This window comes from Salvelinus sp. IW2-2015, linkage group LG5 (assembly GCF_002910315.2).
Source record: "Salvelinus sp. IW2-2015 linkage group LG5, ASM291031v2, whole genome shotgun sequence".
Classification (NCBI taxonomy): domain Eukaryota; kingdom Metazoa; phylum Chordata; class Actinopteri; order Salmoniformes; family Salmonidae; genus Salvelinus; species Salvelinus sp. IW2-2015.
Window position 1 is genome coordinate 21,175,078 of NC_036844.1, and position 17,398 is coordinate 21,192,475.

The following is a 17,398-nucleotide window of genomic DNA, read 5'->3' on the forward strand; positions in this document are numbered from 1 at the left end:
ATTTGAGCAATTATCCACCAATCCCATCAAAAATAAAACCTTCAATCAAATGCTAAATTACAGTTACATCACAACAACTAGTCCTTGTTATCAGCACTGCCCACAAGGGTTGAATGAGGTACTGTGTAGGTGTTGTCTGTGAGAATCTTAATAGAAAGTTTTTTTTAATATATATACATAAATAAATAAATGCTATTCCACATAAATATAGCCTTTTAATGAGAAATTGATTATTATATGAAACATTCATTTGAAATAAGCTGATATAATGATTTCAACATAACAGCAAAAATTACATAGGCAAGGTATTAGGAGTTGTATATTCAATCAAATGTATCCATGGGTATATGCGACATTGCAGGGATGTTATGCTGATAAAGCAAATGTGTGCTTGTTTCATGTATGCCGTGGTCAAAACGAACTCATATTTCATATGGTACACACTACCGTTCAAAAGTTTGGGGTCACTTAAAAATGCCCTTTTTTTAAAAAGAAAAACACATTTTATGTCCACTAAAATTGATAAGAAATACAGTATATACATTGTTAATGTTGTAAATGACTATTGTAGCTGGAAAGAGCTGATTTTTTATGGAATATCTACATAGGCGTACAGAGGCCCATTATCAGCAACCATCACTCCTGTGTTCCAATGGCACGTTGTGTTAGCTAATACAAGTTTATCATTTTAAAAGACTAATTGATCATTATAAAACCCGTTTGCAATTATGTTAGCACAGCTGAAAACTGTTGTTCTGATTAAAGAAGCAATAAAACTGGCCTTCTTTAGACTCGTTGAGTATCTGGAGCATCAGCATTTGCGGGTTTGATTACTGGCTCAAAGTGGCCAGAAACAAAGAACTTTCTTCTGAAACTCATCAGTCTATTCTTGTTCTGAGAAATTAAGGCTATTCCATGCGAGAAATTGCCAAGAAACTGAAGTTCTCGTACAATGCTGTGTACTACTCCCTTTACAGAACAGCGCAAACTGGCTGTAACCAGAATACAAAGAGGAGTGGGAGGCCCCGGTGCACAACTGAGAAAGAGGAGTAGTACATTAGAGTGTCTAGTTTGAGAAACAGATGCCTCATAAGTCCTCAACTGGCAGCTTCATTAAATAGTACCGGCAAAACACCAGTCTCAACATCAACAGTGAAGAGGCGACTCCGAGATGCTGGCCTTCTAGGCAGAGTTCCTCTGTCCAGTGTCTGTGTTCTTTTGCCCATCTTAATCTTTTCTTTTCATTGGCCAGTCTGAGATATGGCTTTTTCTTTGCAACTCTGCCTAGAAGATATTCCATTGAAAATCAGCCGTTTTCAGCTACAATTGTCATTTACAACATTAACAATGTCTACACTGTATTTCTGATCAATTTGATGTTATTTTAATGGACAAAAAATATATTTTTCTTTCAAAAACAAGGACATTTCTAAGTGACCCCAAACTTTTGAACGGTAGTGTACTTTGATTAAAACCGTCAGAAATTGCCATCCCTCTCTGATATTCATAATGAAGTAATTCACTTAAGAATGGAGTGTATTTGAAATTTGTGCAATAGCACACCAACGGTATTGTGGGTATTCTCATTAATAATGGCCTCTTTTGTTCTCTTGGAATTACTATGATTTAAGTAGTCTTTGATGTTATAACTATACCAACACTAAGTTGCTATTTACAGGTATAATGTACATAGGAGAGATAGTGTCAGGAAATTGAGACTTCAATCTCTTGATGATGGGTCATTTAACCACATGCACAAACCAGCAGGGCTTTAGCTAGAAAACATGTATCTCAGGCTGAGAGATGACGGACAGATCTGCATTGATGTGGTCTGTTTTGCTGAATTCTTTTGAATGTCTCTTGTGTGGTAATGTGTTTTTACTGTAAACAGTAACTAAACTAAGAGCAATTTCCCTCCTCTAAATATGTTAAAGGGATAGGTAACAGGCACTTAATAATACTAATAATAATAATAACAATAATAACGTAGGTAGTGTTCCTTGACAGTTCTGAGATAGTATGATGTTTGATACTATGTTTATTTATGTAGCTATATATAGCTATAAACGTATGTCATGTCAGTGCTTTCAATAAAGTATGACTAGAAAGATTAAACAACCTTGTGTCAGAGGGTTAAATCTGATTTGCATGGTCATTCAAAGTTAAGATCCAACGTGGCATAAAAAAAAGTACATAAAATAGAAAGTAGATTTACAGATTAAAATGAACAGAAGTATTTGAAGCTTTTATATAACTGTTTCCCATGTGGGTTCACTCTAGTTAGTAGAAATAGAAACCCAATGGCTTTACAATGTCATCCCATAATCCCACAGAATACACTCTCTCTGTCCACTGTGTTATCCTCCATTTGAAATGAATTTGGGGGAAACAACAACGACAACATAAAATACATGAATGGGACATTTTTCATGTTTTAGAAAATGGATCACGGGGCTTTCCATGTCTTATGTGTACCTCGGGGAAATGTATGGCTTTCATGGTGTCTGTTGCAGATGTACGCGAATGATCGATGCTCAAATTTGCTCTTGGTGCCGAAAAGCTTGACACATCAGCAGTCACAAGGTGTACGTTTTGCAAAGCTGTACGAAATAGCATTGATTGTTCATCTTCAGACCACAATATTGCACTCAGGCACCAGAAGAAACCCCCTCATGAGAAATGCCTGTAGAATTTCAAGCACGGGAGGTAGCGCCCAAAGATAAGTTTCAGCTTAGACTTGATTCACTCACTCTCAAATGACACATTCAATTAACGAACAGCAATAAGCATCAAGCTAAATAAAGGTATACACATATATAAACAGCTGGTTTCTGTTATTTGACATGAAATGACTATCCGCTGCCCTGGTCGTGTGCCTATGCTTTAAGTACAGAAACAAAGTGCCTTAAACCTTACTTCACAAAGAGAGGGATGCAGACTTGTCATGAGTATTTAATGTTATAAAGAGACTATATAGCTAATGCTTAAAGTATTTGCTTGCTGGGCTATTTACCCATAAAATGTATGAATGCCTTCATACTGTATTAACCTGTCATTTTACATGTTTGTAATATTTTGCTTGTTGATAAAGCATATTAACTGAAATAAAAGGATGATATCTGGTCTGCCCTTATGCAACTTTATTATATCTTTAAAAATGTTTTACTCAGTAAATAATGGCAGTTTCAGATATAACCTTTGTTCCCTCAGACTAAAATAAAGGCCTCTTTGTCACCAGGAGATGGATTTAATTGTTTTTCTTATTTTTTTCTCTTTATGCTCTTTTAGGAAATGACAGACATGCTGGGACAAAATATGGTACAGTCTTTAAAGTGGTTTTCATTAATCTTCTTCTTTATCCAACTAAAAGGCTTCATCACTGCCTTTTTGAGTTTCATTTTAACAATTACAATTACAAAGTTTTAATAATACATCAAAAGGCAGAACAAAAAGGTCCAAAAAGGAAAAAAATAAAAAGGAAATAAAAAGGAATATCCCCAAACAGTTATATTTGTAGTGTCTGTTTGCTCTTTTTTTTGTATGTTTGTTTACTGTATCTCAGCAGAGTTTGGTAGTTAGGTGATCTGATTGTTTCAGTATCTCTGTGTTGTACATGTCCAAGGCGTGGTTGACCCGGATCATCTCGCTGTTGTTCAGCTTGAGCCTGTGCTTCAGCATACAGGAAAACAGGTCCAGCTGGGGTTTCCCGGGTGCCACTGGAGGGGCCAGGCGGTTAATCCGCTCCCTAATGTCCAGCAGCAAGAGCATGACAGAGGAGGAGGAGTAAAACTGGGTCCCCTGGGTGTACGACTGGTTCACCTGCTGCACGGCGCTGCGGAGCAGGTCTGCGTTGAAGCGCAGGCTGTAACCAAACACCTGGATGTCGGAGATCTTGATGTAGATCTGGCGCTTGTTGGGGTCGGACAGGTCCACGGGACCCTGGCCCGTGTCATTGCGTAACCCAGTGGGCATCTTGGCGCGGCTTCTTAGGTAGATGTGCACCGTCTCAAAGAAGGTCTTCCACCGGTTGCCCAGCAGCAGGGTCCAATTGAAGCACTGGGAGTTCCCCAGCCTCGTCTTCTCCCAGCGCGGGTAGCCGTGCTCACCGAAGGGCATGCTCCAGCCCTCTGAGTGGCTGCCACTGAACGGGTTCACGTAAACAAAGAACATGGGGTCGATGCTGCTGTTGCGCATCTGGCAGATCTTCATGGAGAGCCCAATGATCATGTGGAGGTAGTCCATCCGGTTCTTGTTGCTCTTCAGGGTCAGGGACATGCGCTTGCGCCACCGTGGGTCAAAGAAGGTCTCCAGGCGGATCTCGTTGCTAATGAAGGTGGTGTGGATGTAGAGGCGCGAGTCCATCTTCTGGAGCAAGTACTTGAGCTCCAGGTCTTGGAAGTCCAGGTCGGTCTCAAAGCTGATGAACTGCTCGCTGCGTTCTGAGTCCACGTTCTGGGGCTCACAGCGGCCTCGGTACAGCTTGTACCCCTTGTTGCAGGAGCCGCACTGAGAGATGTTGGCCAGGCTGCACATGGCACAGCTGTTGTTGCCCCCAATGATACATGGGATGGGTCGCTGGCATAGGGTGATACCCGTGTGGCACACGCACATCCTCTGGCTCTCCAGGAAGGTCCCCCAGAAACCGTTCTCATTGCAGTAGAGGAAGGACTGGACCCTGTTCAGCCACTGCATCACAGACCTGGAGAATGGAAAGAAAGAAAGAAAGTGTCAGAGCCAGAGTGATCGAGGGGGAATAGAACAAATTGGGGAGCGGAGACACAGGGATAAAATGCACCATTAATAAGGACCGTTTAGCAAGCACAAATTCAGTGTTAAACTGAGGATTAACCTCCACTGCCACTGCCACAGCCTGCTACTGTTTGTTACGGTCTAGTCTGTGGAGGGGATAATGTATTCCTCAAAGGCAGAATTCCTTTATTTCCCCCGTGGGATGGCAGCATCATTTCCTATGCAAATTGTGTCTCTTATTCCACCTCAGGCATCCCTTTCTGTCATCTTGGTAGTACTGAAACTTTCTACTGTGAGATGAGGGTGTTTTTCTAGGAGAGACTGGAGAGGATGAGCTCAAGGTTAGCCTGACATGCTAATGAACTAGCATGGTAACGGTGATGGGTGACCTAGTGCTTGACAGGCCAGAGAGCCCCAAGCCATCCCAAAATGAGCCATGGGTAGGGCCAGGGAAGGGGACAGAGGAGACACTCTACAGACCCAAATTACTTTTGCTCCTATGGGATATGAAATAAACTCATCAAAAAAAACTCCTCTCATTGTCAACTGCGTTTATTTTCAGCAAACTTAACATGTGTAAATATTTGTATGAACATAACAAGATTCAACAACTGAGACATAAACTGAACAAGTTCCACAGATGTGATTAACAGAAATTGAATAATGTGTCCCTGAACAAAGGGGGGTCTAACCCAAAAGTAACAGTCATTATCTGGTGTGGCCACTAGCTGCATTAAGTACTGCAGTGCATCTCCTCCTCATGGACTGCACCAGATTTGCCAGGTCTTGCTGTGAGATGTTACCCCACTCTTCCACCAAGGCACCTGCAAGTTCCTGGACATTTCTGTGAGGAATGGCCCTAGCCCTCAGCCGATCCAACAGGTCCCAGACGTGCTCAATGGGATTGAGATCCGGGCTCTTTACTGGCCATGGCTTAACACTAACATTCCTGTCTTGCAGGAAATCATGCACAGAACGAGCAGTATGGCTGGTGGCATTGTTATGCTGGAGGGTCATATCAGGATGTGCCTGCAGGAAGGTACCACATGAGGTTGAGATTGCCTGCAAGACAACAAGCTCAGTCCGATGAACAACACTCATTCCTTCGACGATAAACGCGAATTCGACCATCACCCCGGTGAGACAAAACCGCGACTCGTCGGTGAAGAGCACTTTTTGCCAGTCCTGTCTGGTCCAGCGACGGTTGTCGGTGATGTCTGGTGAGGACCTGCCTTACAACAGGCCTACAAGCCTCTCTAAGCCTATTGCGGACAGTCTGTGTAATGATGGAGCGATTGTGCGTTCCGGGTGTGCTGTTTGGATGTACCGATCCTGTGCAGATGTTGTTACACGTGGTCTGCCACTGCGAGGACGATCAGCTGTCCGTCCTGTCTCCCTGTAGCTCTGTCTTAGGCGTCTCTCAGTATGGACATTGCAATTTATTGCCCTGGCCACATCTGCAGTCCTCATGCCTCCTTGCAGCATGCCTAAGGCACATTCACGCAGATGAGCAGGGACCCTGGGCATCTTTCTTTAGGTGTTTTTCAGAGTCAGCAGAAAGGCCTCTTTAGTGTCCTAAGTTTTAACTGTGATCTTAATTGCCTACCGTCTGTAAGCTGTTAGTGTCTTAACGACCGTTCCACAGGTGCATGTTCATTAATTGTTTATGGGTCATTGAACAAGCATGGGAAACAGTGTTTAAACCCTTTACAATGAAGATCTGTGAAGTTATTTGGATTTTTAATAATTATCTTTGAAAGACAGGGTCCTGAAAAAGGGACGTTTCTTTTTTTGCTGAGTTTCGGTTGAAGGATATGTAACTGGTACTTTGAGGATTATTCTAAAATTATAATTAGACAGCTTCCCAAAAGTGATTTGATAAAGTTTAACTTTGAGTTAATACTGATTTTGAACAAATTGAGTTGTGAGAAATATATTTTAATCCATTTAACATTTCGTCTTTACTTAGCAATTCTTACATAAACCTGACTCCATAATTTTTTGAAGACTGGTTGAACTGACATAAAGCGATGTACTTTCAAGGCAATCTTGGATATGTCCTTGGATCAGTCCTACCCTGATAAAAGTTCCTTTATCTCCTTAACTGAAGAGAGGAGTATCAAAAGATAAGAGTAACATTGTGAAATAACAAAGACACGGCTGAATGCATGTCCCAGAACACTGACTCTAAGATGCACTTTGAGAAAGTAATGCTTTTGTTCACGGCCACATATTCACCCCCACTATTATCTCTACAGGACATAAAGACAAAGCCAATGGCTATTCTGTTGGAATGAAAAATACGTTCCAGTGCTCATGTAAGAGCATCTTGAATCTTGAGAAGAACCTTGAATATAATATTTCACAGAACAAGAAAAACGGAGGAGATTGATGAAAGGGTAACAATTTACTTGACACCCAGCGTCATAACATGTTAAGTTATCTGACATAACTTGTTATAATATGGTCATAACACTGTCATGACACATATTTAGACCTGTTCTGACATATATTGTGTTATTTTATGGCTGGTTATGACACCTACATAAGAGTGTCAAAACCCATAAAACTTACCACACAAGGCATAACATTCCATTACGCCATAGCCTACGTGTCAACAGTATGTTTATGTTATATAATGTTTTGGGAAATTGACCATATTAAATGATTATTGTAATTGCGCACACATTGATGTCAGACATGTGCCTACCCTAATGCTCTGTTATTGATGACTGGGATGAATGCAGGAGCAGATTTCAGGAGCAGGACAAGAAACCCTCTTTTTGACTGATGACTGATATAAGGGCACGTACGTGACAGGCCTATCTGGCTTGTATGATGATGATGGTCATAATGCTTCATGACAGTGTCGTAAAGTGTATTTTCTACAAGTTATTTAAAATATGATGGAAAAAACCATGACTGTAAAGAATTCATTATAACAACAACAAAGGATTTAGAAAACAAACTTTCAAACGAAAGGAAACTTCTTGGCAGGGCAAAATATTATTTCAATAAATGTGGGTTTTGACACTTATGTAGGTGTAATAATCAGCACTAAAATAATGCAATATATGTCACAACAGGTGTAAAGCACCATGACTAAACAACGAAAGTTGAATGACAAAATGTATGAACAGGTTTTTAATGCAGTCGGTTTATCTCCAAAAGTTCAAAGAACACAAGGTTAATAGTAAAGGGCAATAGTAAAGGGCTTACATGTGTTACATATATATATACTGTATATTACAGGACAAGGTCAATTTGGGAAATCTATACGTTCCCCGTAACAAATTTGAAACAGGAAAGGAGCCAGCATATATTGACACAACACACAAGGTATGAGATCTTTAAAATAGTCCTCCGTTTTTCGTGCACTCAGGTACTTATTGGACTTGTGAGAAATGTTTGCGGATGTTTACGCCACAAAGATTAAACCATTCCTATTATTTTTATTATCTCTTCATTTACGTACGAGAGGCAGGCATAATCATATTATTCCATATATATTCCCCCTTGAGTTTATCTGCAATAACTACAGTTTTATGTGATCTGAAACACTGGAATAAAGCATGTTCCATCATATAACTGCTTCCCTCAATATGCAGTTTGAGAGCATCATGCTGGTAGTTTTATTTTTCCTTATTTCTTTCCCTCCAATTCAAGTGGCTGGGTTGAGTTTGCCACAGGGAATGAGATGGAAACAAGTGGGAATGAATGCTGTTTGTTTTCACGAATCACAGCACAATCTCTGTGTTTGTAATAGGGCATCAGACAGCTCTGGTGCTCAGCGCAGATGACATACATTATCACAAGACCCCTTCTGTTTGCGGGAACGAGGGAAAAATAAAAAGAGAGAGAATGAGAGAAATACAGAGAGAGATATTTGTTGACACTGATGATTGAATGTGATAGTTGATCTATTAGTGCATTATGTTGGATGACAAAAATACCCTGTGATTTCATTATTGATAGAAGTTCTTATGAAAGGGAGTTATGTACCAGACATATCTTGACAACCATAACCCTGTCAACGTCTATAGCAATTACTGCTAAATAATATATAGAGTACAGTCAAATCTGTTAACATGCTAAAGTCTGTCCATGAATAATTACTTTGATACATAAACATGGATGCCGATTACTTGGCTGGGAGTTATGCTATTTTATATCCGTCACCATTAATCACTCTCTGTTTGAGAAGAGCTTCTAGCTATAATCCCCTGGCACGTCTGCTATAGCTCTGCACAGGCACATTCCATATGTTTCCCTGCATAGAGAGCTCACATCTGTGATAGGTAAGTGGGTGTAAGACAAGGTGAGGCAGGTGGAGCTAAGCCTATATTTACCTTGCAACACATCGGATGATTTTCTAATGCAAGTTTGATCAACCCCAGTTTATCAGCTACAGGCTGATGACAAATGAGGGCAATTAGAGCTAGCCAACAGTGAGGGACAGAGGCCTTTCATATGTAGAGACGGCCACCACACATTGATTACTCATTTAATTACAGTCGTTTTTTTGATTGAATATCACAGGTATCTTAGAGATATGCCGCACGCATGCATTCATGAAATGGCAACCAGGCTTGAATAATAATAATAATAAGCACCATACTTTCCTTTCCTTTATTTACCTCAAGCTAAATCCAATGAAAATATAACTTATGCACACAGCTCATGGTTGTATACAGTGGTGGAAAAAGTACTCATTTGTCATACTTGAGTAAAAGTAGAGATAGATTAATAGAAAATGACTCAGGTAAAAGTGAAATTCACCCGGTAAAATACCACTTGAGCAAACGTCTAAAAGTATTTGGTTTTAAATATATGTAAGTATCAAAAGTAAAAGTTTAAATTGACGGATAGCCAGGGGCACACTCCAACACTCAGACATAATTTACAAACAAAGCATTTGCATTTAGTGAGTCCTCCAGATCAGAGGCAGTAGGGGTGACCAGGTATGTCCTCTTGATAAGTATATGAATTGGACCATTTTCCTGTACTGCTAAGCATTCAAAATGTAATGACTACCTTTGGGTGTCAGGATAAATGTACAGAGTAAAAGGTGCATTATTTTCTTTAGGAATGTAGTGAAGTAAAAGTAAGTTGTCAAAAAATGTAAATAGTAAGGTAAAGTACAGATACGCCAAAAAACTACTTAAGTAGTACTTTAAAGTATTTTTACTTAAGTACTTTACACCACTGCTTGTATAGTCATCTGGTTATGCATAAAGGCATGACTCTTTCTTGTCCACATGACCAGGAAAAACAGAGAACCCAGAGTTTTTCCCAGTAAAACACACGGCCATAAAAATCTGCTGGTCCTAGTTATGCAGTACATCCAGGAGCACAGCATGCTTAAAAGAAACCAACGCTGAGGCTCTCCTCTGAACTACTTGGAATATTCCACTCATTACACCTGTGAAAACACCATAAATGTTTAAAAGGGTACGGTCCAGCCATGCCTGTAGATTGCCTGTGGATTGCCTGTGGATTGTGTAACAGTGATTATCACTATAGATGTAAGTGTGTAATTAGACTACGGGGAGCAGCCTGAGGTCAAGCCACCACCATCAAAGTCCACCCTGGGTTTCCTCCTGCAGGTCTGAAGCTAAGCAGCCTTCCACAGTAGGGTCAAACTGTGGAGGAACCCCCTCCAGCCCTGGAGAGACTGGGTTCGTATTGTTCCTGCAGTTGTCAAGGCTCTCCACTGCCAGAATCCAATTGGGACCGAAAGAGGCTTGCTTTCTATAATTATAGGAGTGTGTCCCGTCGGTGGGAAGTAGATCAGTAGTAAGGATTTCTGGGTTGTCACAGGCAGTCTTCTCTCTCTCCAACTCGGCCCTTCAGGGCAAAGGCCATGCCACCAGAGAGGCTAGGGCCTCAGCTCAACTCTGAGCAGCAGGACAACAAGGTCTACTGCTACTAGTACTACTGTACTATATGTAATGGTGGTCGTGTGGATATGTGTGCTTTTTAAAAAGAGTAACATTTCACTATATTGCACACAGATACACATGAAATTCGGAAGGAGATATCACTTAAACTCATCCTAACAGCTGTGGGAGTACATAGCAAACCCACCTGATAATGTATGCTAACATATAAACACTAATTGTTAAACCTGTGCCTTGAACTGAGCCCCACAGCAAGGGACTCCACATTCGTCATATCAGCCCTGTGTACTGTATGTCTCCAGAGGAAACATTACAAACACTAGTATGTTTACTAGTTTACGCTGCATTGGTGGTATCAAAGAGTAACACTGATGTGGGTACTGGTCTGAAAGGAGGATGCCTATTGGCACAGTGCATCTCTCACTGACATGGATGCATGAACACACACACACACACACACACACACACACACACACACACACACTCAATCACTCACACATAACCACACACACACACACATATAGAAACAAATAAACACAGTTTCTCTTCACAGTGCCGTCAGGCGTCCTTGATGTGTGCTCTGCCGAGCACGGATTGCGCACTGCACCGCTTTGATAACACTTCTGAACAAACCCTTTGCCAAAGCTTGCATCCTAGCGTGGGTGTGTTCCTTCTACCTTCGTGACAGTTGACAGCTGTGCGTTCCTTAACCACATAACTGAATATTTTGAGGATTTTCGCTGTTTATATTTGTATATTGACATTCCACGCAGATGTAACATTATTTTTTTCATCTGGTATTTAGTGTGTTATTTTTCTCCATGTTGTCTGGTATATTATGGGGTGGAATGACTCCATTTTAGAATGCATTTCAGACTGGATTAGCATTAACACAGTGCCATTTGTGCAGCAAAGCGTGCTATCTGCAGTCACAGTAGGTGATGGCACATTGTGCACTGACCCGGCCAGAGAGCTCCCGCGGTTAGATTATTTTTCATCCTGCATTGTGAAATACTAGGTAAGACTAGGGTTCATTGGGCGTTTCCATGATTTCATGGACAGAACTATAAGAGCCAGAAAATTCAAAGTAAAAATGCATTATGTACTGTATCATAAAGTTTTTGCATACAGTAACAGGCATTACTGAAACGAAATACAGAAAGTCCCCTACCTAACAGAGTTCTCTCACAGATTAATTTTGTCACCTTGGTTGCAGTTTATCCACCTTTCTAAGTTACCTTTCGTGATACCGTGGTCCACAGCGTTGGCACCAACATTCTGCATCATCAAAACAACACATTACAATACAATGCAGCAGGGTTACATAATGCATTTTTACTGCTTCTTAGACCCACCTCTCCCTAGGCATCTGGTGGTTGGGGTTGTGGTGGCAGCGGATGCTGAGGCCAAAGAGCTTGCGGGCGGTGCGCTGGATCTTGAGCCTCTGACTCTCCAGGGAGCTCTGGAGCAGGCGGTAGCGGGCCTGCAGGTCCCAGTCACTGCCCCACAGGAGGTGGACACTGCTGACCGGCAGGAAGTGGGTGGAGGGCAGCCTCTTCAGGAACGACTTAAACTCATCTGGAGGAGGGAGAGGAAAGGAGGGTGATTAAGAGATCTTGTGGGACACAGACAAGGACTGTCTGTTGTCAGAGCAACCTTGGATGAGCCTCCTTCCTGTGCTTTCTGTTCTCAGGTGTTGGTTTCCTGAACAACAAAGCTTGCGTGCATCATGATGCATTACATGCCTTGAATCAAGCAAACAAAATACCATTGGCATTTATGATAATAGCACATCTGATCAAACAAATACTATCGTTAAAGGTAGACTGGTTGAATCAACATTGTTTCACATCATTCCAAGCCAAAAAGTATATGTGATGACATTGAATCAATGTTGAATTCCGTCTCTTTTTCACCCAACTTTTAACCTAAATCCAATGACATGGTGACATTTTTTGTTGATCTCACGTTGAATTCACGTTAATTGACAACTCAACCAAATCAAAACTAAACATTGAACTGATGTCTGTGCCCAATGGGTCGCGCTTCAACACTCTTAGTTGTTGCAGAAATGTACTCTCTGCATCTGAGTCAAATCGCTGAGTCTACCTTTAAATAGGAATACACCGTTTTATTATTTTAAAAATGGCTATCTGATACTGTATGCACTTCATCTTAGACATCTCTTCAGCAGCCAATGACCTTGAGTAACTCAAACTCAGTTTGTGTCCTCTATAATATATATGTATGGCTGTCAGGGTTTATTTGTCTCCTTTTATTACTTGTTAATAATATATAAGTATGAGCCCCGTCAGGTGGATACTGAGCGACTCCCTTTGGGAGTATCCTGGACCATCCTCTGTACTTTACTATTCTGACTTGATCAGTAGGGGATGGGACAGGGGATGTGACTGAGTATGTGTGTGAATATGTGTGTGGCCAGACATAACCGCCCGCTATATGGGTCATTCGCTAGGCATGTGGAATATGGTGGCTTGTTGATGGGGTTTCACCAACTGAAACGATGCAGATTGCGTTTTAATTGTAACGGTTTTATAATGATGCCATCCATTTTGAAGAATTGCTTGCTGCTCGAGACACATGTTCAACACACAAAGGCTCACAGACATACACACGTGTATACAAGCGCATGTACACACACGAGCGCACGTACACACACACGTGTACACAAACACTAACACACACACACCAAATAGTCACACCCACACACCAAATTTAGTCACAAATCAATACCATTACCCTTAACACACACACACACACACACACACACACACACACCACACCACACACACACACACACACACACACACACACACACACACACACACACACACACACACACACATCTTACAAGGTCGCATGTTCTATGTTGCAAACTGTTTAATACAGTGGGTTCATCTCACAGTAATGCCGCATTGAAAATCTACAGAAGTTATTGTTTCACCCTTGGGTTCATGCATGGGCCTGTACTGATTGCATGGTGGGTGGCTTCCCTATGTGACTGAGTGACAATGGCTCCTCACACACATTTAGCCTGTGGCATGCTTAGTGAAACCTGGCTGAGGGTGGTAGAGAGAATTGACTGTTACAATTAACTGCTAGTGCCTTCTTCTAAAACAGAAGGCGTTAAAATGGGCTGCTGAATTATTCATACCACACTTTATTGCAAATTGGCTCCAAGAAGTTAACATGCACGCGTTATGTGGTGTATTCTATGGAAGGTGACTCACGTAAAATTACGACACCTGAATAAAAAACAGCTGAATTTAGAGCTGACTGTCAGTGGATATACCATTATATCACTGTTTGCTGTGGATATTGGATGCTGTAAAGACCTGCATCTGGTGTTCTGTTTGAGGACAGATCAGTGGAAGTAGCCCTGGCTTCCGACCGGTCATTAGTGCCTAGCTGAGGTCCATATGCAAATGGTCCTATAGTCATAATTGGCCTCTACGCAAACCAAAGAGGGAAGACAAGAGAGGAGCTAAGTCATGGGATATCCTTATTATTTCTTATCCTCTTTCTTGCTATATTAGTTAATTTAACCTGTATCTAAGGCAAATATCTTAGTGTATTCCTTACTTTAGGAATATAGTTGATGGAAGGGGCTACAATAACAATAAATTGTTGTAAAATAACAATAAATTACTAAATACAATACTCAACAGTAACATCACTTACCACAACCATAGTGTTTGTGGACGAAGACACATGGCTGAACAAAACTATAGTAGACTGTACAGTAATCTAACGAGACTTTCAGTAAACTAGAATTTGCCATCATATCCTTTCCTGCTTACCTGAGTTCTCAAAGTCCTTGTAAGAGGTGGCCCAGGACTCCGCCTGCCCAAGCAGGGTGTTCTCCATGATCTGAATGTCGGTGATAGGACAGTTGCATTGTGGGTACTCGTCAGCACACATGCAGATACACTGGCTGTTCCGGCAGACGTACTCCCCCTCCCCATTACACATGATGTAGCTCAGAGCCGACTGAACAAACTTCTCCTGGAGGTACTCTGGAAAGATGACCTGGAGACCTGGAACACAAAGGGAAGTCATTTCTATGACATTGTTTTGAAAGGGGAGGTTGGTATAAAATTGTATTTGAACTGAATGTTTGACCAGCAGACACGTGTCAGTGAAGATATGTTTTAAGGATACAGTACCAGTCAAAAGTTTGGACACACCTACTCATTCAATTGTTTTTCTTTATTTTTACAATTTCCTACATTGTAGAATAATAGTGAAGACATCAAAACTATGAAATAACACATATGGAATCATGTAGTAACCAAAAAAGTGTTAACCAAAATATGTTATATTTGAGATTCTTCAAAGTAGCCACCCTTTGTCTTGATGACAGCTTTGCACACTCTTGGCATTCTCTCAAACTGCTTCATGAGGTAGTCACCTGCAATGCATTTAAATTAACAGGTGTGCCTTGATAAAAGTTAATTTGTGGAATTTCTTTCCTTCCTAATGCATTTTTTAATTTATTTAACCTTTATTTAACCAGGAAAAGCCCATTGAGACCCAGAGTCTCTTTTTCAAGGCAGACCTGGCCAAGAAGGCAGCAACAATCAATACATTACAGAATTAAAACATACAACAATACAACAACATGATCCAGCCTTAAAAAAGCATTTACCCTCCTCTGTAACAGAGTCTCCCATCAACATTTGAAATTCATTCAGTGGCACTAACATATCTAGATGAAGCATGGATTGTAGATTATTCCATGCGTCTGGTGCACAAGAAGAGAAGGCAGTCTGGCCTAATCGTGTGAATGTCCTGGGGACTTTAAGTAGCAACCACCTAGCAGACCGGGTATGGTAACTGCTGGTGGTGAAGGATACCCGACTACAGAGGTAAAGAGGTAGTTTACCCAAAAGGGCTTTGTAGATGAACACATACAAATGTATCTTTCTGCACATATAAAGTGAGGCCCAACCTACCATTTGGTACAATGTGCAATGGTGGGTGAGTGACTTGGCATTTGCAATAAAGCGCAAGGATCCATGATAAACAGAGTCCAGTCTCTGTAAGATGGAGGAGACTGCATGCATATACAACAAGTCACCATAATCAATTGCAGAGAGACAAGTGGCCTGAACAAGCTTCTTTCTAGCCATAGGACAATCAGTTGTGTTGTGACAAGGTAGGGGTGGTATACAGAAGATAGCCCTATTTGGTAAAATACCAAGACCATATTATGGCAAGAACAGCTCAAATAAGCAAAGAGAAATGACAGCACATCATTACTTTAAAACATGAATGTCAGTTAATCTGGAACATTTCAAGAACTTTTCAAGTTTCTTCAATTGCAGTCGCAAAAACCATCAAGCACTATGATACAACTGGCTCTCATGAGTACAGCCACGGGAAAGGAAGACCCAGAGTTATCTCTGCTTCAGAGGATAAGTTCATTAGTGTTACCAGCTTCAGAAATTGCAGCCCAAATAAATGCTTCACAGAGTTCAAGAAACACGAACACGAGCAATGGACATTAGACCGGTGGAAATCTGTCTTTTGGTCTGATGAGTTCAAATTTGAGATTTTTGGTTCCAACCGCCGTGTCTTGTGAGACGCAAAGTAGGTGAACGGATGATCTCCACATGTGTGGTTCCCACGTGAAGCATGGAGGAGGAGGTGTGATGGTGCTTTGCTGGTGACACTGTAAGGGATTTATTTCGAATTCAAGGCATGCTTAACCAGCATGGCTACCACAGCATTATGCAGAAATACGCCATCCAATCTGGTTTGCACTTAGTGGGACTATCATTTGTTTTTCAACAGGACAATGTCCCAAAACACACCTCCAGGCTGTGTAAGGGCTATTTGACCAAGGAGAGTGATGGAGTGCTGCATCAGATGACCTGGCCTCCACAATCACCTGACCTCAACCCAATTGAGATGGTTTGGGATGATTTGGACCGCAGAGTGAAGGAAAAGCAGCCAACAAGTGCTCAACATATGTGGGAACTCCTTCAAGACTGTTGGAAAAGCATTCCTCATGAGCTGGTTGAGAGAATGTCAAGAGTGTGCAAAGCTGACATCAAGGCAAAGCGTGGCTACTTTGAAGAATCTCAAATATAAAATATATTTAGATTCAATATGTGTTGTTTTATAGTTTTGATGTATTCACTATTATTTTACAATGTAGAAAATAGTAAAACATTTAGAAAAACCCTTGAATGACTAGGTGTGTCCACACTTTTGACTGGTTCTGTACATGTTTGGAAAATAAGGATTGTTTCAGTGACATGAAAAATGACATCACACAAAAAAGAACATGCCTGTAATTATAACAGTAAGCAGACCTCACTACATCACCTCATAGGAGATGGACGACGTACATTATAATACTCTTTTGCATGTCTATACCTTCAAACCAATACAGTATACCTCAAATTATAACAATAAGGAAAGCCCCTGATGGGGTTTGCATGTTGCACTTTTGTCATGACAGATTCTGATCATGAACGTCATTGATGAGTTTTGAACAGGGTTTATAGAGTTGGTTTAAAAGTTTGCCCATGTTTGACTTTGAGCTGTCTTTCTCCAGAGGTCAACTCATGATGTGACAAAATGGAACAGTGATTGATGGCTGCTGTCTTGTTGTGTCTTGTTTTATTTAACACAGCAGTAATTTATTCCCTGTGTGTGTGTGTGTGTGTGTGTGTGTGTGTGTGTGTGTGTGTGTGTGTGTGTGTGTGTGTGTGTGTGTG

General features: G+C 41.1%; 1 protein-coding gene across 1 annotated transcript in view; it reads right to left on the reverse strand.

Moving 5' to 3' along the window:
- Positions 1-202: 202 nt before the first annotated feature.
- LOC111964043 (BMP/retinoic acid-inducible neural-specific protein 1) overlaps positions 203-17,398 on the reverse strand; it is a 141,011-nt gene continuing 123,815 nt past the window's right edge. Inside the window, exons 6-8 of the mRNA XM_023987712.2 lie at positions 14,471-14,707; positions 12,005-12,227; positions 203-4,699 (exon numbers count right to left, since the gene is read on the reverse strand). Coding sequence (XP_023843480.1) covers positions 3,559-4,699; positions 12,005-12,227; positions 14,471-14,707 — 1,601 coding nt within the window. The 3' untranslated portion in view covers positions 203-3,558. The remainder of the gene's footprint in view (positions 4,700-12,004; positions 12,228-14,470; positions 14,708-17,398) is intronic.